General features: G+C 42.3%; 1 protein-coding gene across 1 annotated transcript in view; it reads right to left on the reverse strand.

Annotated features, from left to right (window-relative positions):
* Positions 1-3716: 3716 nt before the first annotated feature.
* ARMC2 (armadillo repeat containing 2) overlaps positions 3717-23829 on the reverse strand; it is a 125353-nt gene continuing 105240 nt past the window's right edge. Inside the window, exons 14-18 of the mRNA XM_068985408.1 lie at positions 17261-17383; positions 16836-16949; positions 15016-15148; positions 14523-14683; positions 3717-3874 (exon numbers count right to left, since the gene is read on the reverse strand). Coding sequence (XP_068841509.1) covers positions 3717-3874; positions 14523-14683; positions 15016-15148; positions 16836-16949; positions 17261-17383 — 689 coding nt within the window. The remainder of the gene's footprint in view (positions 3875-14522; positions 14684-15015; positions 15149-16835; positions 16950-17260; positions 17384-23829) is intronic.

Consider the following 23829-nt stretch of genomic DNA (forward strand, 5'->3'; position numbering starts at 1 on the left):
TCTAAAAAATGTATGTCTGTGTATCTGAATCACTTTGCTAAACAACTACATTAAAATAAATTTTTTTAATTTTAAAATACAAAAATATAAAAATTTGAAATGGCAAATGATTTCAATAGGCATTTCTCCAAAGATGATATATAGATGGCCAATAAAAATGTGAAGATACTCAATATCATTACTTATTAGAGAAATGCAAATCAAAACCACCGTGAGATACCGTTTCACAACCACTAGAATGGCTACTACCAAAACAACAACAACAGAAAGTAACAAGTGCTGCAGAAGATGTAAAGGGAACCCTTGTGCACTGCTGGTGATGTGAAACGATACAGCCTCTGCAGAAATCAATACAGACATTCCTCGAAAAATTAGCAGTAGAACTACTATATCATCCAGTAATTCCATTTCTGGGTATACATCAAAAGGAACCGAAAGCAAGATCTTGAAGAGGTATTTATACACCCATGTTCATAGTCACATTATTCACAATAGCCATGAGATAGAAGCAACCCAAACGTCCTGATGAGTTAATGGATGAAAAAATATGATATAAACATACAAGAAAATATTATTGAGCCTTAAAAGGAAGGAAATCCCATCACACACCACAACATGGATGAACTTTGAAGACATTATGCTAAGCAAAATAAACCAGTCACAAAATGACAAATGCTGTATGAGGGATCTAAACTAATCAAATCAAATTCATGAAAAGAACGTAGGATGGTGGTTGCTAGGGGCTGGAAAGAGGAGGAAAGAAGGAGTTGTTTAATGGGTACAGAGTTTCAGTTTTGCAAGATGAAAAAGTTCTGCAGAAAATGTTCTGCAAAGGAAGAACCTTGCAGACAAATATGAGTAAGCTTAACACCACTGAAACATTTAAAAATGGTTTAGATGGTAAATTTTCTCACTGTAATTTTTAAGGTAGGCAGATAGTTCCAATAATAAGGTAGACAAATAGGCAGAGAAGCCAGAGATCAAATTGCCAAAATCCCCTGGATCATCAAAAAAGCAAGAGAGTTCCAGAAAAACATCTACTTCTGCTTTTTTGACTACACCAAAGCCTTTGTGTGGATCCCAACAAACTTTAAAAATTCTTCGAGAGATGGGAATACCAAACCACCTGACCTGCCTCCTGAGAAATCTGTAGCCAGGTCAAGAAGCAACAGTTAGAACTGGACATGGAACAACAGACTGGTTCCAAATCGGGAAAGGAGTACATCAAAGCTATATATTGTTACCCTGCTTATTTAACTTATATGCAGAGTACATCATGAGAAACACTGGACTGGAAGAAACACAAGCTGGAATCAAGATTGAATCAAGATCTCAATCAAGATACTGAGAAATATCAATAACCTCAGATATGCAGATGACACCACCCTTATGGCAGAAAGCAAAGAAGAACTAAAGAGAGTGAAAAAGTGGGCTTAAAACTCAACATTCAAAACACTAAGATCATGGCATCTGGTCCCATCACTTCATGGCAAATAGATTGGGAAACAATGAAAACAGTGAGAGACTTTATTTTCTTGGGCTCCAAATTCACTGCAGATGGTGACTGCAGCCATGAAATTAAAAGACGCTTGCTCCTTGGAAGAAAAGTTATGACCAACCTAGACAGCATATTAAAAAGCAGAGACATTACTCTGCCAACAAAGGTCCGTCTAGTCAAAGCTATGGTTTTTGGTGTTAGAGAAGACTCTTGAGAGTCCCTTGGACAGCAAGGAGATCAAACCAGTCAGTCCTAACGGAAATCAGTCCTGAATATTCACTGGAAGGACTGATGCTGAAACTGAAGCTCCAATACTTTGGCCACCTGATGCAAAGAACTGATTCATTGGAAAAAAAACCCTGATTCTGGGAAAGACTGAAGGCAGGAGGAGAAGGGGATGACAGGGGATGAGATGGTTGGATGGTGTCACCAACTTGATGGACATGAGTTTGAGCAAGCTCTGGGAGGTGATGATGGACAGGGAAGCCTGGCGTGCTACAGTCCATGGGGTTTCAAAGAGTCAGACACAAGTGAGCAACTGAAATGAACTGAGATAGTTCTACATGGTCCAGCTTGCACATGAGTCTGAGGGAGAGGAGTTTAACATGGAGAACAAATATAATGGTATTCTACTATGAGTTATTACATTAATTATAAATACTGAGGATGCTCTTTTAGGGGGAAGAGAGTTTTTTCACTGAAAGTAGAATATATAGCCTGCTATGGGTAAAAAATACTTAGATCTTCAAATGTTTTTGAGAGATTAGCCTATCAGACTTTAAAAAAATGTTTCCAGGGACTTCCCAGGTGGTCCAGTGGTTAGGACTCCACACTCCCAAGGCAGGGGACACGGGTTTGTTTGATCCCTGATAGGGGAGCTGGATCCCACATGCCACAACTAAGACCCAGTGCAGCCAAATAAATTAAAAAAAAAAAAAAAAAAGATTTCAACTGTTGGAGTGAATCTCCTAGCATATACTCATGGATGACAGACTATAGTGAGTGTCTCTAGATGATTTTGCTGAGCCCCAACCTGGGATGAGCCAGCCCCAAACTAGAGGAGCCCTTGGAAAGTCTATTTGTTTCTGGAAATTTAGGGTTTTTCTAATAGACTTATAAGAGTCTATCTAGTCTCTTAAGAGCCTGCCTTTATCTCATTAGTCTTGGTATCTTGTTAGGGTAAGAAATGAGTTTTTATGTTATTAATGGTTCATCTCTAACCCTACAAAGCAGAGTATCAAATCTACTTTTATTCTGAATCTTTCTTTGGCTACTATAGGATAGCAATGGTTATCTCAATTTCTTTGGTGTTGATCATTTATTCAAAGACCAATCTTATCCTACGAAGGGTGGAAAATCATAATTTATTGAGTACCTACTACACATCAGTCAGCATACTGGACAATTTGCCCATTTTTGTTTGTTTGTTCCTAAACTACATGATTACATTGTACACTTAAGCTAAAAATATTAAGTTAGTTGCCCAAAAACTAGGCGGGGGAGAACTAGGATTCAAACTGAGATCTGCCATTTACTTCCACTATATTAGATCACCTCTATAGTCACAGAGAGTTATAAGTAGAATTGTCTGATCTACTCAGTTTATTTCAAATAAAAATAAAAAGGGAAAATACTCTTTTTCATCTATTTTACTTATTTAATAAAGAGTAGATGGCCCAAAGCAGTCTTCTCTAAATTTTTCTGCTTCCCCTTCCTCTCAATATGACAACCAGAGAAAATAGTGGTACCTAACCAGAAGATTATTATTAAAAGCTGTAAGAATTAGTGCAGACGCTTACGTAGTAATGTATTCCTAACAGTGTTGACCACCACTCTTTCTGTACATAAAATGTCTTCATTGCACAGTTCATTGAACTGACAAGCAATTAAATTCTAGAATTGTGACATCAGGATTTTAAGACTAGAACTAAATTATTCAATAGAGAATAGAATAAAAAGTCATTTACTTAGAAATACCATGAATATATTTTCATCTTAAATTTCTCATAATAGGAAGCACAACATGTATATTCATTTTTCCACAATACCTGACAAGAAATGCTTATTTCTTTTAATACACTAAGACTACTCACTAAAATAAGTACCTGAAAAACTTTGAATATTTGTTAATATTGAAGAAAAAAGGTTCATGCTTGTTACCACTTCTTAAGAATGATGGAGACCTGACTTCCTGTTTCTGTTGTTAATCTGCATCATGTTAGAAAGAAGTAATAGGCAGAGGTTCCAGGAAGGTGTGATGATTCTTAATTCGGTTTAGAAGCTGCTGTGCCACCGGTCTGAATTCTGTTTCCCAGTGGAGTTTGTGATAGTTTTTTAGGTCTTGGTCAAAACTCCCATTCAATGCTAGTTCTTCATCTGCATCAGAAAAATTAAAATTACAGCAATTATTTAGAAATGTGATCCTACTGAATGAAGTTTAATTTTTGATGGCATGAGTTAAACTCATCCTGAGTCATCTCTAATTGCAACAAGGCTATTTTACGGGAGTAGTTCTTTATAGAAAAAATTTTAAGTAAGTGTATGATAGTTTCTTAATTAAAAAAAAAATGTAATCTTGAGGACTTCCCCAGCAGTCCAAGTGGTTAAGACTCTATGCCTCCACTGCAGGGGACCTGGGGTTGGATCCCTGGTCAGGGAACTAAGATCATGCATAGTGTGTGGCGTGGCAAAAAAAATAATAATAAAAGATAGCGATCTTCCTAAAAAAAACAACCCTAGACTGAATTGAGTTCTTACTTCAATTTATCCCTAATGTTACATCTAACTTTATATCCAAAAGACAGATCACAATTTCTCAGAATAAACAAAGTATGAATAGATTATTTCCTTATCTGCACATTAAAAATGTTAATTATTTCTTCAGTGGTTGACAAATAAAAAAGAAGTTCGGAAATCTTTTGGGAAAGTAGCACAGTTGAATTTGACTGAAAATCAACTTTGCTCATTTCAGAGCAGCCTGGACAAACTTCTTTGAAAAGATAACACCTCCTTCCCCCTGCCACCTTATGCTCTCCCCAATAAAAGTGAAAAGTGGAAGACTTTGAGAATCCTAAGGAATATTAGAATCCCAAGTGAATCCATGTATAATGCAGAAAAGCACTTGTTAAAAAAAATGCAAAATTACAACCTTGATTTGTTTCTTAATCCAACAGCACTTTCAATTCTGTGAATATCGTGAAAGTATATCCAACCCAAGTCGGAAGACAAATGGCTACTGAGGTTTCTGCACCGACCTGCCACTGCATTTCTCTCTGTTTACACTGGAACCCATGAGAAGGACTTCAGGAAAATGCACTGGCCTGCCAGTCAGAAGGTTGGCTCTGCCACTTCCTAGGTCTGAGGCTGAGGCAGACTTCTTAAGTGGTAACCACTAAGTCCTAAAGTGACCACAAATATTGCTGCTTGCATAATTTGCAAACTTCTTTCATAAGGCCCACTAAAATCCTACCATCAAATACTTCCTTGGTGCTTACATCAAATTTCCCACCCTGAATATTCTGGGTACACTCAAAGCACACTGTGTGTACTTTGGCACTACTGGTGTTGGTGTCACCACCCAGAATAAGATAGGTCTGGAATCCCAGTTTGTACCTTCCTGTCCTCTCCCCCAGCCAACTGGACAGCTATGCAACTCTGAGATAAGTTCTGGGCAGACACAAACAATTCAGCAAAGCTCTCCATGGAGACCCCTGTAAGCAAACCTGACTCTCCCCACCCATTCGATAATCAAGGCCTTGAAAGGAGGAGAATCCAGATGGTGTTTGATGCCTTGAAAGGCCTTCCTGTTGGGCTATTTCCAAACTAAAGCAGTCTGTGAGACTCTGAGTGCTCTTGAATTCCTAGATCTACTTCCTGCTCACTCTTCTGCAGATGTTCTGAGTACTAAACTTTCGTTAAAAACGAATTCTCTTTTCTAAAGAGAATTTTTCTAAAGCAGCTTAGGACTGATGGCTGCCCAGGCAACCTGCAGTCTTTCTCTCTGTACAGGACTTTGGCTGGGTTTGATGATTTTAGCCAAGTCACTGTTTCGGTGTCTGGGGTTTCTTAATCTAACACTGAGACTATATTACTCTTCTTGAGGCTCAACGTATAATTAGTTAATCTACACTTGTACCCTATTAATTGTAAATTGTGTTAGGCAAGATAACAAAAGTGGCCAAATAACTATAGATAAGAGAAAAGCAGTCTCAAGTTGCAAAGTAAATACAGCAACTCAACGCATAAAATGCATCATATTACACTAGGTGTTAAATTTGGAACTCGTATTGCAATGAACAGCAGAGGCTAACCCAAGAAAACCTTAGTTCTATGATTTTCAAACTTTTTTTTTTTTTTTTTTTTACTGTGACCTAGGAAGTCCATCGGAGAAGGCAATGGCAACCCACTCCAGTACTCTTGCCTTGAAAATCCCATGGACAGAGGAGCCTGGTAGGCTGCAGTCCAGGGGGTCACGGAGAGTTGGACATGACCGAGCGATTTCACTTTCACTTTTATGCATTGGAGAAGGAAATGGCAGCCCACTCCAGTGTTCTTGCCTGGAGAATCCCAGGGACAACAGAGCCTGGTGGGCTGCCATCTATGAGGTCACACAGAGTCGGACACGACTGAAGTGACTTAGTAGCAGCAGCAGCAGCAGGAAGTCCATACTACATGATGACTATATATATATATTTATAAACAAATAAATGTTTCATGATAGAATACTTATCTTTTCTACATGTAATATATTCTGATATTCTCTTTGTTTGCTGCTTCATTTTTCAAACTGGTCACAGTGTGAAAAGTACTGGTTTAGATAAGCAGTTATTGTTCAACTTTCTTTGTACACAGCACACTTCCAAACACTAAAATTTTAGGTAAGGTTTTTGAAAGGATTAAAAAGCAAAAAGGCAGAACACTGAAAGATGAGCCCCCCAGGTCAGTAGATGTCCAATATGCTACAGGGGAAGGGCAGAGAAATAGCTCCAGAAAAAATGAAGAGGCTGAGCCAAAGCGGAAACAGTGCCCAGTTGCGGTTGTGTCTGGTGGTGAAACTGTAGTCCAATGGTGTAAAGAACAATATCGCATAGGAACCTGGAATGTTAGGTCCATGAATCAAGGTAAATTGGACGTGGTCAAGCAGGAGATGGCAAGAGTCAATATTGACACTTTAGGAATCAGTGAACTAAAATGGATGGGAATGGGTGAATTTGATTCAGATGACCATTATATATCTACTATTGTGGGCAAGAATCCCTTAGAAGTAAAGGAGTAGCCCTCACAGTCAACAGAAGAGTCTGAACTGCAGTACTTGGGAGCAATCGCAAAAAAGACAGAATGATCTCCATTTGTTTCCAAGGCAAATCATTCAACATCAGTGTAATCCAAGTCTATCTCCCAATCACTAATGCTGAAGAAGTTGAAGTTGAACCATTCTATGAAGACCTATAAGATCTCTTAAAACAAACACCAAAAAAGATGTCCTTTTCATCATAGGGGACTGGAATGCAAAAAGTAGAAAGTCAAAAGATATCTGGAGTAACAGGCAAGTTTGGCCTTGGAGTACAAAATGAAGCAAGGCAAAGGTTAACAAAGTTCTGCCAACAGAACACACTGGTCATAACAAACAGCCTCACCCAACAACACAAGAGATGACTCTACACACGGACATCACCAGACAGTCAATATTGAAATCAGATTGATTATATTCTTTACAGCCAAAGATGGAGCAGCTCTATATAGTCAGCAAAAACAAGCCCAGGAGCTGACTGTGGCTCAGATCATGAACTCTTATTTGCAAAATTTAGGTTCAAATTGAAGAAAGTAGAGAAAACCACTAAGCTATTCGGGTATGACCTAAATAAACTCCCTTATGATTACATAATGGAAGTGATGAATAGTTCAAGGGACTAAATCTGGTAGACAGAGTGCTTGAAGAACTAAGGGTGGAGGTTCATATCATTGTACAGGAAATGATGACTAAAACCATCCCCAAGAAAAATAAATGCAAGAAGGCAAAGTGGTTGTCTGAGGAAGCCTTACGAATAGCTGAGAAAAGAAGTGAAAGGCAAAGGACAAAGGGAAAGATAAACCCAACCGAATGCAGAGTTCCAGAGAATAGCAAGGAGATAAGAAAGCTTTCTTAAGTGAACAGTGCACAGAAATAGAAGAAAACAATAGAATGGGAAAGACCAAAGATCTCCTCAAGAAAATTAGAGATACCAAGAGAATATTTCATGCAAAGATGGACACTATAATGAAAGAAATGGCAAGGACTTAACAGAGAGTTCCAGAAAAACATCTATTTCTGCTTTATTGACTATGCTAAAGCCTTTGACTGTGTGGATCACAATAAACTGTGGAAAATTCTGAAAGAGATGGGAATACCAGACCACCTGACTTGCCTGTTGAGAAACCTATATGCAGGTCAGGAAGCAACAGTTAGAACTGGACATGGAACAACAGACTGGTTCATCAAGGCTGTATATTGTCACCCTGCTTATTTAACTTATATGCAGAGTACATCATGAGAAACACTGGGCTGGAAGAAGCACAAGCTGGAATCAAGACTGCCGGGAGAAATATCAATAATCTCAGATATGCAGATGACACCACCCTTATGGCAGAAAGTGAAGAGGAACTAAAAAGCCTCTTGATGAAAGTGAAAGAGGAGAGTGAAAAAGTTGGCTTAAAGCTCAAGATCATGGCCTCTAGTCCCATCACTTCATGGGAAATAGATGGGGAAACAGTGGAAACAGTGTCAGACTTTATTTTTTTGGGCTCCAAAATCACTGCAGATGGTGACCGCAGCCATGAAATTAAAAGATGCTTACTCCTTGGAAGAAAAGTTATGACCAACCGAGATAGCATATTCAAAAGCAGAGACATTACTTTGCCAACAAAGGTCCATCTAGTCAAGGCTATGGTTTTTCCAGTGGTCACGTATGGATGTGAGAGTTGGAGTGTGAAGAAGGCTGAGCGCCGAAGAATTGATACTTTTGAACTGTGGTGTTGGAGAAGACTCTTGAGAGTCCCTTGGACTGCAAGGAGATCCAACCAGTCCATCCTAGATAAAACTAGGGAGGTGATGGGATCACAGATGAGCTATTTCTAATCCTAAAAGATGATGCTGTGAAAGTGCTGCACTCTATGCCAGTAAATTTGGAAAATTCAGCAGTGGCCACAGGACTGGAAAAGGTCAGTTTTCATTTCAATCCCAAAAAAGGCAATGCCAAACAATGGTCAAACTAGCATACAGTTGTACTCATTTCACATGCTAACAAGGTAATACTCAAAATCCTTCAAGCTAGGCTTCAACAGTACATGAACCAAGATCTTCCAGATATACAACCTGGATATAGAAAAGGCAGAGGAACCAGAGATCAAATTGCCAACATCTGCTGGATCATAGAAAAAGCAAGGGAATTAAAAACAAAAGTCTACCACTGCTTCATTGACTATGCTAAAGCCTTTGACTGTGTGGATCACAACAAACTGTGGAGCATTCTGAAAGAGATGGGACTACCAAACCACCTAACCTGCCTCCTGAGAAACCTGTATGCATGTCAAGAAGCAACAGTTAGAACCAGATATGGAACAGTGGACTGGTTCAAAATTGGGAAAGGAGTACATCAAGGCTGTATATTGTCACCCTGCTTATTTAACTTATATGCAGAGTATATTATGTGAAATTCCAGGCTGGATGAAGCTCAAGCTGGAATCAAGTTTGCCGGGAGAAATATCAACTTCAGATATGCAGATGATAGCACACTAATGGCAGAAAGCAAAGAAGACCTAAGGCACATCTTGGTGAAGGTGAAAGAGGAGAGTGAAAAAGCTGGCTTGAAATCAACATCAAAAAACAAAGATCATGGCAGCTGGTCCTATCTCTTCATGGCAAATAGATGGGGGAAAACATGGAAACAGTGACAGATTTCATTTTCCTGGGCTCCAAAATCACTGCAGCCATGAAATTAAAAGATGCTTGCTCCTTCAAAGAAAAACTATGACAAATCTAGAGAGCATCTTAAAAAGCAGAGACATCACTTTGCCATCAAAAGTCAGTATAGTCAAAGCTATGGTTTTTCCAGTAGCAATGTACAGTGTGACAGTTGGACCATAAAGAAGGCTGAGTGCCGAAGAATTGATGCTTTTCAACTGTGGTGTTGGAGAATACTCTTGAGAGTCCCTTCAACAGCAACAAGGAGATCAAACCAATCAACCCTAAAGGAAATCAACCCTGAATATTCATTGGAAGGAGAGATGCTAAAGCTGAAGCTCCAATACCCTGGCTACCTAATGTGAACAGCTGACTCATTGGAAAAGACCCTGATGCTGGAAAAAACTGAGGGCAGGAGGAGAAGGAGGTGACAGAGGAGGAGATGGTTGGATGGCATCACTGACTCAATGGACACGAGTTTGCGCAAACTCCAGGAGATAGTGAAGGGCAGGGAACCTGGTGTGCTGCAGCCCATGGAGTCACAAAGAGTCGGATAAAACTGAAGGACTAAACAACAACAACAAAAGGACTCAAAACAACTCTGTCAGTGACCGTTATAGCATGGTCTCTACTACAGTTTAAGGATCCTGTGCATCATTGCACTCTTTCCTAGCCTGCCGTTCAGCACCAGGTAGCTACCAGGGGTTTGACTACTGTTGTAATGCTTATAAGGCACAGTTCTCACATGTTCTAGAAGCACCTGATGACTCTTTGGCATGAGCATGATGATGTGACCCTCTACTTTGAACACTGGGGTCCCCTCTATCCCCTATCACATAACCTAGGTTCTAAGTTCCACATATCTTGTTATTTAGTTGCTAACTCGTGCTCAACTCTTTGCAACCCAATGGACTGTAGCCCACCAGGTTCCTCTGTCCATGGGATTTCCCAGGCAAGAATACTGGAATGGGTTGCCATTTTCTTCTCCTGGGGACTTCCTGACCCAAGGATTGAACCTGTGTCTCCAGCATTGGCAGGCAGATTCTTTACCACTGAGCCACCTAGGGAAGCCCTCCACATACCTCAGATGAATATAAAATAACCTAGAGTCATTTACGTTCACAATAGCAAACTGTACCCACTAATCACCAGTGTATACTGGTGATCACCAGTTGCCAGCAACCCTGAGAGAAGCTCATGGTAGTGTGCCAGGGCAAACCACATAAGAACTTCAAGATAAACAGACTGCTCATGAGTTTATGTGAAGTGGCTGTAGCACATCAGGAAGTTTTAGACAACATTCTTTTTAAGCCACTTTCCTAAAAGACTGTCAACATCCCAACCACACTGAGTCCCATTACTTTCTTTTTCCAGCTTCCCATCAAGAAAAAGTTGGGTAACTTACATTGGTATATCAATTGCCCTCCCGTGATTTCTAAAAACAGTGCTCACACTACATTGTGGGACTTTTGTGCAACAGCTCTTCCTGTTTTCAAAATGGCCTGTTGTTTTTTTAACCTATCGCTGTAAAAAAATTGAAATTTAAGTATACTCTCGCTTATATATCCATTTCAATTGCTGCCACCCAGCTGGCCGGACACAACTACAGCCCATGTCAGAAGTAAGGCTCTGAGGTCCACACTGTGGAGAGGAGAGCCAGAGAGTAGCACTCGTGATCACATGAGACATGCATGCCACACTCTGCTGATGACCTGGCTCCCTGGTAGACTGTGTTTATTCTTACCCGTGCCTCCATCCCCTTCCAGGGGTGGGTGGGATGGGGTAGGGTAAGGGCATACTATGTAATGGAATAGCAGAAAAACACAGGGGCTCAATGTTTACTTTCTGATGAAAAGCCCTGGCTTTGCTACAGTATAATCTTAGGCAAGTCACTTAACCCTCCTAGACGTACCTACCTTCACTGTCACCTAGCTGATGACCTTAGATCTTAGAAGGATAGAATGAACCTCCTTTTAAAAGTATACAGCACTATTAAAGATACCACCATTGTCAGTTAATCCACAAGCATCTATCAAGAACCTGCTTTGCCCAAGGCAATATCTTTTCCTTAAGGTGGCTCCGTTGGAGTGGGGAAACAAAAGGTACAAAACAATAATGCAGAACAAGTTACACAGCTCATGATCAGTTGCTGTGTAAGCAGCAGCTTCCCTGTGACTGTGGGCTTGGAAAGCTCATGAGAAGGGCCTGCCAGGACCGGCAGCCTTGCGCCGGGCAGGTAAGAGACCTGGCCAGAGCAACGGTGCAAGGTTAGGGAAGCATGAGGGGAAGCCCAGTCCTGCTCCAGGGAGGGTGGACGGGGGGAAGAGGCAGGAACAGGCCCATTATAGTCAAGGGCACGCCAGGTGTGCTGCCCGCGTGTGAAGCCAGCCATGCCCACATCCCTTCTTAGGTGGTGCCACACGGCCCCACCAGTTCGCTATATATGGTTGCCTGAGGTGCCAAAGGAAACCACAGACAGCCTGCAGTGGAGGCAGCTGCCGCCTGAGGCACGAAAGCCTAGAGCCCAGGAGAATGACTCATGGAACCAGTCACATCTTCTCCCCAAATGGGAGACAGAAAGTCGTGCCAACAGCAGAGGAGACAAAGGCCCACTCACGACAGCAGCAAGAAGCGGCCTTGAGACAGCTGGAGCCATGGCCACGCAGGAGCCTGGAGACGACGAGGGGGAGAAAGGCCTTTTTCCTTAAGAGTGGAGACAGCACTGCTGGGTCTCAGCAGGGTGGGGTAGATGATGCCTGCTACTGATGGGCCGCCTTCCACATCCTGAGTGCTGGTCCAGCAGGCTCTGCGCAATGCCGTGTTTCCCAGCTTCCTCCTTTCCGGGGCATCCTTCCCTTCAGCTCCTTCACTAACCAGGGTGGAGTTCTCAGTGCTGCCCGAATAGCAGACTCACCTGTGGAACTTGTTAATGACGCAGATAATTGGCCTCCCCCAGAGCTCCTGAATCAGAATTCCTAGGGATGGGGCCAGGACAAGTGTGGGGTTTTTGATTGATTTTTCTTTTTAATTCCATATGTTCTGACTCCAATGTTCTGCCACAGTTGAGAACTGAATTAAAGCAAGTTGAGCGCACTTCTGCTCCCAGCAACCCAAGAAAAGTTCAAGTCCACAGAGCAGAATGTGAACCTCAATGATTTAAAATTGTGCTCATTTTGAGAAGGGAACCCTCCTACACTGTTGGTGGGAATGTAAATTAGCACTGCCACTATGGAGAACAGTATGGAGGTTCCTTAAAAAATGAAACACTGAACTGCCATATGACCCCACCATCCTACTTCTAGATATCTATCTGGAGAAAAACATGATTCGAAAGGATACATGAACCCGAATACTCACTGTAGCCAAAACATGCAAGCAGCCTAAATGTCCAGCAGAGGAATGGAGAAAGAAGATGTGGGACTTCATAGACAATGGAATATTACTCAGCTATTCAAAAGAATGCCACTTGCAGCAACATAGATGGACCTAGCGAGTGTCCTACTGAGTGAAGTCAGTCAGACAGAGGAGAAATACAATATGACATCCCTTATATGTGGCATCTAAAAGGAAATGATACAAATTAACTTACAAAACAAAGATACTCACAGACTTAGAAAACGAACTTCTGGTTGCCGGGGGAAGGGACGGTTAGGGACCGTGGGAAGGTCATGTACACACTGCTATATTTAAAATGGATAACCTACAAGAACCTATTGTATAGCTTTCTTTCAAATAGCTCTGGTCCGGAGTTCCTGTTTAATAACATATTGTTTCAACAAGAGAATTTACCAAGCATTTTCACAACCATGTTTTGAGAACTAGCTGTGTGTTAGGTTCTATGTGAATTTCTTTGTGTAGGTCTATTCATTTATCACCCTAACAACTCTGCAAGTGAAAGTGAAGTTGCTCAGTTGTGTCCGACTCTTTGCAACCACATGGACTGTAGCCTACCAGGCTCCTCCATCCATGGGATTTTCCAGGCAAGAATACTGGAATGGATTGCCATTTCTTTCTCCAGGGGACCTTCCCAACCCTGGGATCGAACCCCGGTCTCCCACATTGAAGGCAGATGCTTTACCGTCTGAGCCACCAGGGAAGCCCAACAACTCTGCAAAATGGATGTCAATCATCCCCATCTTAGACATGAGAAGATATACATTCAGAGGTTAATATGCCCTGAGTTAAAACTTTGCATGTGATAAAGTGAGACCTTAACTCAGAACTGCCTGACTACAGCCTCTAGTCTTCCTGGAATACTCTCAGGATGCTTGTTTGATTCTCACAACTCCCTGCAACACAGAACAGATATAACGTCCCCATTTTACAGATGAAAAGACAGTTTGAGAGATTCTTATGTCGAATCACACCATCCCAGAGAGTCAGAATTTGAACTCACAGCCTCTGGGTCACACTGAGCCTTTCTGCATGGCTTTGCTGAGCCCAACACGGTGCTTGGGAGATGATAGGCACATCTTCATCTTGAAAATGAAGATTTTCCACTCACTTCTGACCTAAATCACTGCTGTTAGACCTACCCCAGGATGAGGAGAACTATCCTAAAAATAGAAACTTTTGCAATGGAAGAGAGTCTCATCTTTCCTTTGGTTTGTATCAGTGATTTCCTACCTTTCAGTGTATGTCAGACCACATAGTAATGTCAAATGATTTCACAGACTCTCCCCACATAACACAATCATATATGCATAGGTTCATTAAAAGCATGACTTATTTCAGAGTAGCTTTTAACCATATTTTCTCAATTACAACGTCTATATACTTTTTAAACAACAGCAATACATTTATGCCTAGATCGTCTATTTATAAGCTTATAGAAAATTCAAAAGAAGGGGGAACGCCACAAAAGAAATCATGACAGCACCCAATGAGTTAAAAGTCCTCATGTCCCCACTGTATATAAGATTCAGCCTCTTGCAGGTATCTTCAAATTATAATCGTCTTTAACGTCTCCTGTTCCTTATCGAAAAAAAGCTACCCAAAGGCCTACCAATCTTTATCCACACAGGTCACAGGAAACAATTTTTCTCATTTTGATAAGATTCACAGATTCACAGTCAGGAGTCTTACCTAAGAATGATGACAGCAAGGCTAAGAGTGTGTTGGCAGCCTCATCTCCAAAACAGGATGAAGCACTGGTGATGTTTTCACTGAAGTTCCATAGCGTTTTGCAAACCAAGCAGGCCAGCTGCCAATCAGTAGGCCCAAAATCTCTTAAACAATCCACTAACCTGAGTGAAAAGTCAAATTGAGAAGTTATTAGGTCAGCATCTTTTTTATATTTTTAACATGATGATTAACTTTCTTTGATACTGAATATGCATTTTATATGTAATTCAGTGTTATTAAAATAATTTCACATCTACCAATTTAAGTAATTAACAAATTTAAGTGATAATCTACTTCTGAATTATTTTAAGTGTCCAGTGGAATCTAAATCCCCTCCTTAGCCTAGCTAGGCACTTCCAGATGGAGAAATATCTCTGCCCGGGAGAAATGAGGAGGGGGGCCTAAGCTCTCCTGTGAATCCTGATTGAGTCAGGACTCCGTGCCTTGAACTTACTTTTTAATGCCACCTCCTTCTTTTAGGAAGACTCTCTTATCTCTGTCCACGGTGAGGTTTAGGAGAACACCACAGGCAGAAAAGCAAACATCCTGATGCTTAGCATCCAGCAGAGCAATCATGAACTTGTGCACTGGAAGGGCAGAGAACAAATGCAGACCAGTGAAGCGCAGGGGCCCCAGCTATATTTCACTGGGAAATGGGGCGCAGCTTGTGAAACTGGAAACCCTGCTAGGGGATTTAGCCCACTCTTCGTAGGGTTTCCCCACTGCCTAGTGGGGAAAGTGCCTTCACCAACACCCAACACCGTCACTTCAGAACCTGCTCCCCACCCCCAGGGTCCCTGTTCCGGGGTACTGCTGTATCCACCGCAGCATCAGCTCTCCCTTCCAGGCAGTGGTCGAGTCCCCGCCCGTGGAGAAGAGGGAACCACCTCCTTCCAATCACACAGGTGCTATTCATTTCATCTCTAACTTCTGGTGGTTCTCAAGGGCTCTTTTGAAACTCCAGCAGAAATTTTCTTAAAATACACAGCCCTGGAAGGGGGGCAGGGGGAGTAGGCTTCAGTGATCTTCCTGGGAAGTCCTCCAAGGCCATAGATTGTAAGAGAAGACTTGCTCAGACTGCTGGAAACCAGTGCGCAGGGAGGCCAGACTTCCAGTGTAGGGGACGTCTTGTATCAAAACAGGCTCCCCCCGCCCCCACTGCCTTCCCTTACTCCTAGAAATGGAACTGTTTGTCCTGTTTGCTCATCGCCCCCAGCAGGGGTTGGGGGAGAATGAATGGGTGTGCGCTCCTGTTCCACTGCTCACGTGAGAGGCAGCCACGCCACGCTGACCTTGGCCTACTGTTGGGTCAGCAGTGAGCTTGGCAAAGGCTGAATCACATATGTTTTTTAGAGTTTAAAGAATATACACCAAAATTTAACAATTATCTCTGGGGAAGTGTTTTCTTTTTAATCCGTATTATATAATTTTTCTATCACGAACATGAATAATTAGGTATTTTTAGTTACTGTTTTTACATGAAATATTTGAGAAAAATAGTATGTTTAGTATACACTGTTATGTACCTGCTACACAGTTGAAGAAATAAAACATTACAGATACAATTTTATATTTGGGGCATCCATTCAAATTTAATTTTGTCTTAAATGTGGAGTTTCTAATTCCAAATGCATTTATGCCTTATTCCATTAGCACATGAGTACATTACATAAACAATACCCAGGACCATTTCGCATGTTTTAATACAATATTAATGGTATTATTTCACATGTGTCCTCCTATTACTACTAGCTTTTTTGCTCCTATAGTATGTGTTTGAGGTTGATGCATGTGGATACATGAACTTCTAGCTCATTTATTTTAACTGCTGTAAAAGTTTGGTTGCATGAATACACCGTAATATATTTATCCTCTTACCTGTTGACAGACATTTAGGTTGTTGCCATTTTTCACTATTATAAGCAGTACTATAATCGACATTCCAGTGCATGAAGGAGCAGGTCTTTTGAGTCCATTCCCATGGACAGAAATGATGTGTATAGATTACTTGTTTCACTTAGACACAAACACATACAACACACCATCTCAAAACTCAAAAGACCACTCATCGGGGAGAGGGAAACCCTGAGAACACAGCCCAGATCTAGCTTGGCATCCTGAGCCAAGAGCCTCACAGATAGACGGAACAGAATGTAAAGCACCGCTTGTCCCAAAGCAGAAACAAGTGTTAGGTTCTTGTGACCCAAGCTGCGAAACCACTCAGTTGTTTACTGCCAAGACGTGACTGCTTCTGAATGTGTGTCACTGACTCACCATTTTTCTGCACTATGAAATCGCAGATGTCATGGTCCTGGGAGAGATTTCCAAAAACACGCACAGCCTCCAGGATTCCATCCATGTTGTTACTCACGAGGAGCTTTAAGAGCACTGGGTTTGGTGACCAGAGAAATAAAATCAGTGAGTTAAAGTTTTAAGTTAAAGGCTATTAGAAACCAATATCATGCTAAATACTGTAACTTAAAAATTAAAAGTGATAATAAAATTCCAATGATAGGGGACATAAGCAAGAACTAAGAAACTAATGTGTCCCCATATTCAACTTTCTTAGAATTAAATCAGGCTCTTAGATACTTGTACCAGAAGTCAGAAACTATAAACGCCTCTAGTTCTGTGTTTAGTTAACAAAGTCAAACCCTTAAATGAACATGCATCTCCCCAAACCCAACTCTGAACCTTACATTCAGCAATATATAGCTTTCTGTCTTGAATTATGGAATTCTTCACTTTGTAGTAAGATAAGTTGTTGATAGTTGCTGTAGTGTTGATCACCAGCTCCTCACAATCATCAATTGACTTGGATTCTGAAATAAAGTGAGCATAATAACCTCAGATATGCAGATGACACCACCCTTATGGCAGAAAGTGAAGAGGAACTAAAAAGCCTCTTGATGAAAGTGAAAGAGGAGAGTGAAAAAGTTGGCTTAAAGCTCAACATTCAGAAAACTAAGATCATGGCATCTGGTCCCATCACTTCATGGGAAATAGATGGGGAAACAGTGTCAAACTTTATTTTGGGGGCTCCAAAGTCACTGCAGATGGTGACTGCAGCCATGAAAAGACGCTTACTCCTTGGAAGGAAAGTTATGACTGACCTAGATAGCACATTAAAAAGCAGATATATTACTTTGCCAACAAAGGTCTGTCTAGTCAAGGCTATGGTCTTTCCAGTGGTCATGTATGGATGTGAGGGTTGGACTATAAAGAAAGCTGACTGCCGTAGAATTGATGCTTTTGTACTGTGGTGCTGGAGAAAACTCTTGAGAGTCCCTTGAACTGCAAGGAGATCCAACCAGTCCATCCTAAAGGAAATCAGTCCTGGAAGGACTGATGCTGGAAGGTGGAAGGACTGATGCTGAGGCTAAAACTCCAATACTTCGGTCACCTCATGCGAAGAGTTGACTCATTGGAAAAGACTCTGATGCTGGGAGGGATTGGGGGCAGGAGGAGAAGGGGACAACAGAGGATGAGATGGCTGGATGGCGTCACCGACTAGATGGACATGGGTTTGGGTGAACTCCGGGAGTTGGTGATGGACAGGGAGGCCTGGTGTGCTGCGATTCATGGGGTTGCAAAGAATCAGACACGACTGAGCAACTGAACTGAACTGAACTGAAGGGTATCAAAGACTCGCTGCAGGGCAGAAGCCACGACCTCCTAACTACAGCCCAGCTGGTGCAGGGACCCACCGCTGTCCCAGGCAAGGTCTACATGAATGCCACGTTGTTGCTTTATTTCCCACGACTCTTCCTACAGGGAAATGCACCCACTGCCGGGGACCACTCCAGGCCAGCATTTGGAACACTCTAAGCTCAGTCCCTCTACCCAGGGGTCTGGGAAAGTCAGGCTGATCTAGTCCCTGTATGCAAAGGTGATCAGAGCTGGTATGCCCTGACCCAGAACTATCCCGGGGCTTGCACCTTGGGAGTCTGTTCCCCGGACCCTGGACCTCCCAACAGAATGGCCCTTGGGTCATAATCCGGCTATAATTCGTATCAGTGTGGCCTTCCAAACACGCAGGCTCTGACCACCTCTCACCTCCTCTACCACCACCTAGTCCATTTTTCACCTCCTCACTGGCTTCTCTTCTTCGCCTTGGCCTCCTTGAGCCTGCCCTCAATGTGCGGATCCTTTAAAAGTCAGTCAGACAATGGCACTCATCTCCCCTGGCCCACAGGCCCGACCTGGCTGCCCAGTCCTTACCTCCTGGGCCTTATTTGCTGCTCCAGCCTCAGGTCCCTGATGCCAACCACACCAGTCTTTCCCTCTTTTTGAGCATTTCAGCCTGAGCCTACCCAAGAACTTTGCACTGCTAGTCCCCCTGTCTGGAATATTCCTTCCTCCAGTTATCCTGGCTCACTCCTCATGTCCTTCTGGCTGCTGCTTAGCTATCACCTTATTGGACATAGTCTCCTCAGCCACTCTGTATAAAATAGCATTGTTACCCACATCCCCTCCCCTTCTTCCCTATAACACATGGAACGACCTGACTTATGTGTTTAATGTCTGTCTTCCAGCTCTAAGTTGTAAGCTCCATGAGACTAAGGACTCATTCTTTTCATCGTCACATTCTCAGCATTTAGAACAGTGTCTGCACAGAGTGATGCTCAACAGATAATGAGTAAGAACCTGGTGTATTCCACAGGGAACTCTACTACACACTCTGTAATGACCTGTCTAGGAAAAGAATCTAAAGAAGAATGGATATGGTGAACAGCAGTGAAGAGGCCGGGGTGTCCTCTGCTCCTGGGCCTTCTCCAACATTGGCTCCAGCCTTCCCAAGACTCCCATCCTGGCGACTCCAGCAGGGCCTCTGCCTCGGCCCTCGGGCACCATGTAGACCAACATCCAACAGCCAGTGAAGGTTTACACACTCAACAAGGACCAACAGCGGCGCCAGGCATGTTATCTAGCAACGTGGAGAGGCTGAAGGGCATGTCCCAGCTAGTCAGGGTCTGACAAAATGCGGTCTACTGGAGAAGGGAATGGCAAACCACTTCAGTATTCCTGCCTTAAGAACCCCATGAACAGTATGAAAGGGCAAAAGAACATTGAAAGATGAGCCCCCCTAGGTTGATAGGTGTCCAATATGCTACTGGGGAAGAGCAGAGAAACAGCTCCACAAAAAGTTTAAGAGGTAGAGCCAAAGCAGAAACAACGCCCAGCTGTGGATGTGTGTAGTGGTGGAAGTAAAGTCCGACGCTGTAAAGAACAATACTGCATAGGAACCTGGAGCGTTAGGTCCATGAATCAAGGCAAGTTGGGAGTGGTCAAACGGGAGGTGGTAAGACTAAACATTGATATTTTAGGAATCAGTAAACTAAAATGGATGGGATTGGGCGAATTTAATTCAGATGACCATTATATCTACTACTGTGGGCAAGAATCCCTTAGAAGCAATGGAGTAGCCCTCACAGTCAACAAAACAGTCTGAAATGCAGTAGCTAGGTGCAATCTCAAAAATGAAAGAATGATCTCGGTTCATTTCCAAGGCCAACCATTCAACATGACAGTAATGTCCCAACCACTAATGACGAAGAAGCTGAAGTTGAATGATTACATGGAGACTTACAAGACCTCCTAGAACCAACAGCAAAAAAAGACATCCTTTTCATTATATGGGACTAGAATGCAAAAGTAGGGAGTCAAGAGATACTTGGAGTAAAAAGCAAGTTTGGCCATGGAGTACAAAATGAAGCAGGGCAAAGGCTAACAGAGTCTTGCCAAGAGAACTCATTGGTCATAGCAAATACTCTGTTCAAACAACACAAAAGATGACTCTACACATGGACATCACCAGATGGTCAATATTAAAATCAGATTGATTGTATTCTTTGCAGCCAAAGATGGGGAAGCTCTATACAGTCAGCAAAAACAAGACCTGGAGCTGACTGTGGATCAGATCATGAGCTCCTTATTTCAAAATTTAGGCTCAAATTGAAGAAAGTGGGGAAAACCACTGGGCCATTCAGGTATGACCTAAATTAAATCCCTTATGATTATATAGCTGAGGTGATGAATAAATTCAAGGGACTAGATCTGGTAAACAGAGTGCCTGAAGAACTCTGGAAGGAGGTTCATACCATTGTACAGGAAGGAGATGGTGACTAAAACCATCCCCAAGAAGAAGAAATGCAAGAAAGCAAAGTGGTTGTCTGAGGAGGCCTTACAAATAGCTGAGAAAACAAGAGAAGTGAAAGGCAAAAGAGAAAGGAAAAGATATACCCAATTGAATGCAGAGTTCCAGAGAATAGCACAGAGAGATAAGAAAGATTTCTTAAGTGAACAATGCACAGAAATAGGGGAAAACAATAGAATGGAAAAGACTAGAGATCTCTTCAAGAAAATCAGATACCAAGGGAACATTTCATGCAAAAATGGGCATAATAAAGGACAGAAACAGCAAGGATTTAACAGAAACAGAAGAGATTAAGAAGAGGTGGCACGAATACACAGGACTGTACAAAAAAGATCTTAATGACCCAGATAACCACAATGGTGTGATCACTCACATCCTGGAATGTGAGGTCAAGTGGGCCTTAGAAAGTATTACTATGAACATAAGCTAGTGGAGGTGATGGGCTTCCAGCTGAGCTATTTCAAATCCTAAAAAATGATGCTGTTAAAGTGCTGCACTCAATATGCCAGCAAATTTCGAAAACTCAGCAGGGGCTACAGGACTGGAAAAGGTCAGTTTTCATTCCAATCCCAAAGAAGGGCAATGCCAAAGAATGTTCAAAGTATTGCACAATTGTACTCATTTCACACACGAGCAAGGTAATACTCAAAATCACTCAAGCCAGGCTTCAACAGTATGTGAACTGAGAACTTCCAGATGTTCAAGCTGAATTTAGAACAGACAGAGGAACCGGAGATCAAATTGCCAACATCTGCTGGATCACAGAAAAAGCTAGGGAATTCCAAAAAACATCTCCTTTTGTTTCACTGACTATGCTAAAGCCTTTGACTGTGTGGATAACAACAAACTTTTAAAATTCTTAAAGAGATGAGAATACCAGACCACCTGACCTGCCTGGTGGTATGGTCTGATATATCTGTATCCAGGTCAAGAAGCAACAGTTAGAACTGGACATGGAACAACAGTCTGGTTCCAAATCGGGAAAGGAGTACGTCAAGGCTGTATATTGTCACCCTGCTTCTTTAACTTATATGCAGAGTATATTGTGCAAAATGCCGGGCTGGATGAAGCAAAGGCTGGAATCAACCCTGAACATTCACTGGAAGAAATTGTGTTGAAGCTGAAGCTCCAATACCTTGGCCACCTGACACAAGGAGCTGACTCACTGGAAAAGCCCCTGATGCTAGGAAAGGTTGAGGGCAAGTGGAGAAGAGGACGACAGAGAAGGAGATGGTTGGATGGCATCACCGACTCAACAGACAAGAGTTTGAGCAGACTGCAGGAGACAGCGAAGGACAGGGAAGCCTGGTGTACTGCAGTTTGTGGGGTCGCAAAGAGTGGGACACGACTTGGTGACTGAACAACAACAACATGTGTATAACTAATTCACTTTGCTGTACAGCAGAAAGTAACATGACAAAGTCAATTAACTACACTCCAATAAAATTTTTTAAAAAGTAAGAACTTGAACCTCCCTGGAAATATCAACTTACAAAACGGAAAGCTGTAGCATTTCAGTGTCTTGGGGGTGGATCAGGATAAAGTATATATGAAAAATTTTTGGAGCTAGTAATAATAATAAACTCCATTGTTGTAAAAAATAATAAGTGGTTAATGAATGCAAGAATGAGTGAATGAATGAATGAACGAATTCTTTAGCTTAGCAAATAAGACCCTTAGTAATGTTATCCCTGCCTTCCACTCCATCTCCAGACTCATCTCCTGGTGACTTAGGCCACAGTACAGTGAAGGGCGGATGTTGGGGACTGGTCGGGAGACTCCTGTGGTGTCCAGACGGCAAAAAGCTGAGGTGGGGGTGATGACCTAGGATGACCTCTGGGTTCCTGGATTACAAAATTGGATGGACAGCAATCCCATTCTCTGAATTAATGGGAAGAAGGTCCAGTTGGGGGTAAGGTCATGAGTTAGATCTCTTGGGGTCCTTCTGAAGTAGCCACAGTTGATGAGATTAGGTAAGGCAGTTAGGTGGACATACAGGTCTGGAAGACAGAGAAGTCAGGAGTCGGGTTATACTAAACTGGCTACAGCAGTCTCTGCCTCGCTTCGGGCACAGTGCATGGCCCCCCAGTGCCTGGAGAACATTCGCCCCCCTCGCTGCCTGGCCATCGGCCATCACCTGCCTGGGAAAGAGTCACGGCGGTGCCTGTGGGTGTCTTGGGCCCTGACTTGCCCACTGGGTTTTAGTGGTTAAGTAGTGCCTTTTACCTCTTAAAAAAAAATAAACTGAATACAGTTGATAAACAATAGTACATCAAATGTAGAACACAACGATTCAACGTTTTTATAGATTACACTCCTAAAGTTATTATAAAATAACTGGCTGTAATTCCTGCCCTGTATGGTATATCCTGTTGCCTATCTGTTTTCTACATCATAGCTTGTGCCTCTTAATCCCATACTCCTATCTTGCCAGCCCCCCACCCCCAGACACTTCCCTCTGCCCTGGTAACCACTAGTTAGTTCTCTATTTCTGTGAGTCTGTTTCTGTTTTGTTGTCTTCATGTGTTTATTTTTTTAGATTCCACAAATAAGTGACATCATTACAGTATCTGTTTTTCTCCGTCTAACTTATTTCACCTAGCATAATATCCTCCAGGTCCACCCATGATGCTGTGAATGGCAAAATTTCGTTCTTTTTTATAATTAAATAGTACCTTTTATCTCCTGTATGAAGCCAAAGCTCCTCAGGGATAAGAGGGAGGTTGTGAGCTGGGCAGGAGGACTGTGCTAGCTCTTACACTTTCTGATTTAATTATCTCTCCTTATGGCCTTCTTTTCATTAAAGAGAATGATCTTTTCATAGTCTACTCTATTCAAAGGGAAATTCAGTCATTTGTTACCCTACAGAGAACACACACTGGCCCTTCAGCCAGGGGTCCCTCTGCCCCACCCCACAGCAGCCAGCATGGGTCCTGTACCTGGTAGAAACTCAAAGAATATTTGGAGAAAACAAGAATAAATGAGATCCTAATTGCCTGTTTTCTTAGTTCAAATACACAAAAGTATTAGGCACTCAGTCGTGCCCAACTCTTTGGGACCCCGTAGACTGCAGACCTCCTGGCTCCTCTGTCCATGGGATTTTCCAGGCAA

Source organism: Capricornis sumatraensis, chromosome 13, assembly GCF_032405125.1.
Source record: "Capricornis sumatraensis isolate serow.1 chromosome 13, serow.2, whole genome shotgun sequence".
NCBI lineage: Eukaryota > Metazoa > Chordata > Mammalia > Artiodactyla > Bovidae > Capricornis > Capricornis sumatraensis.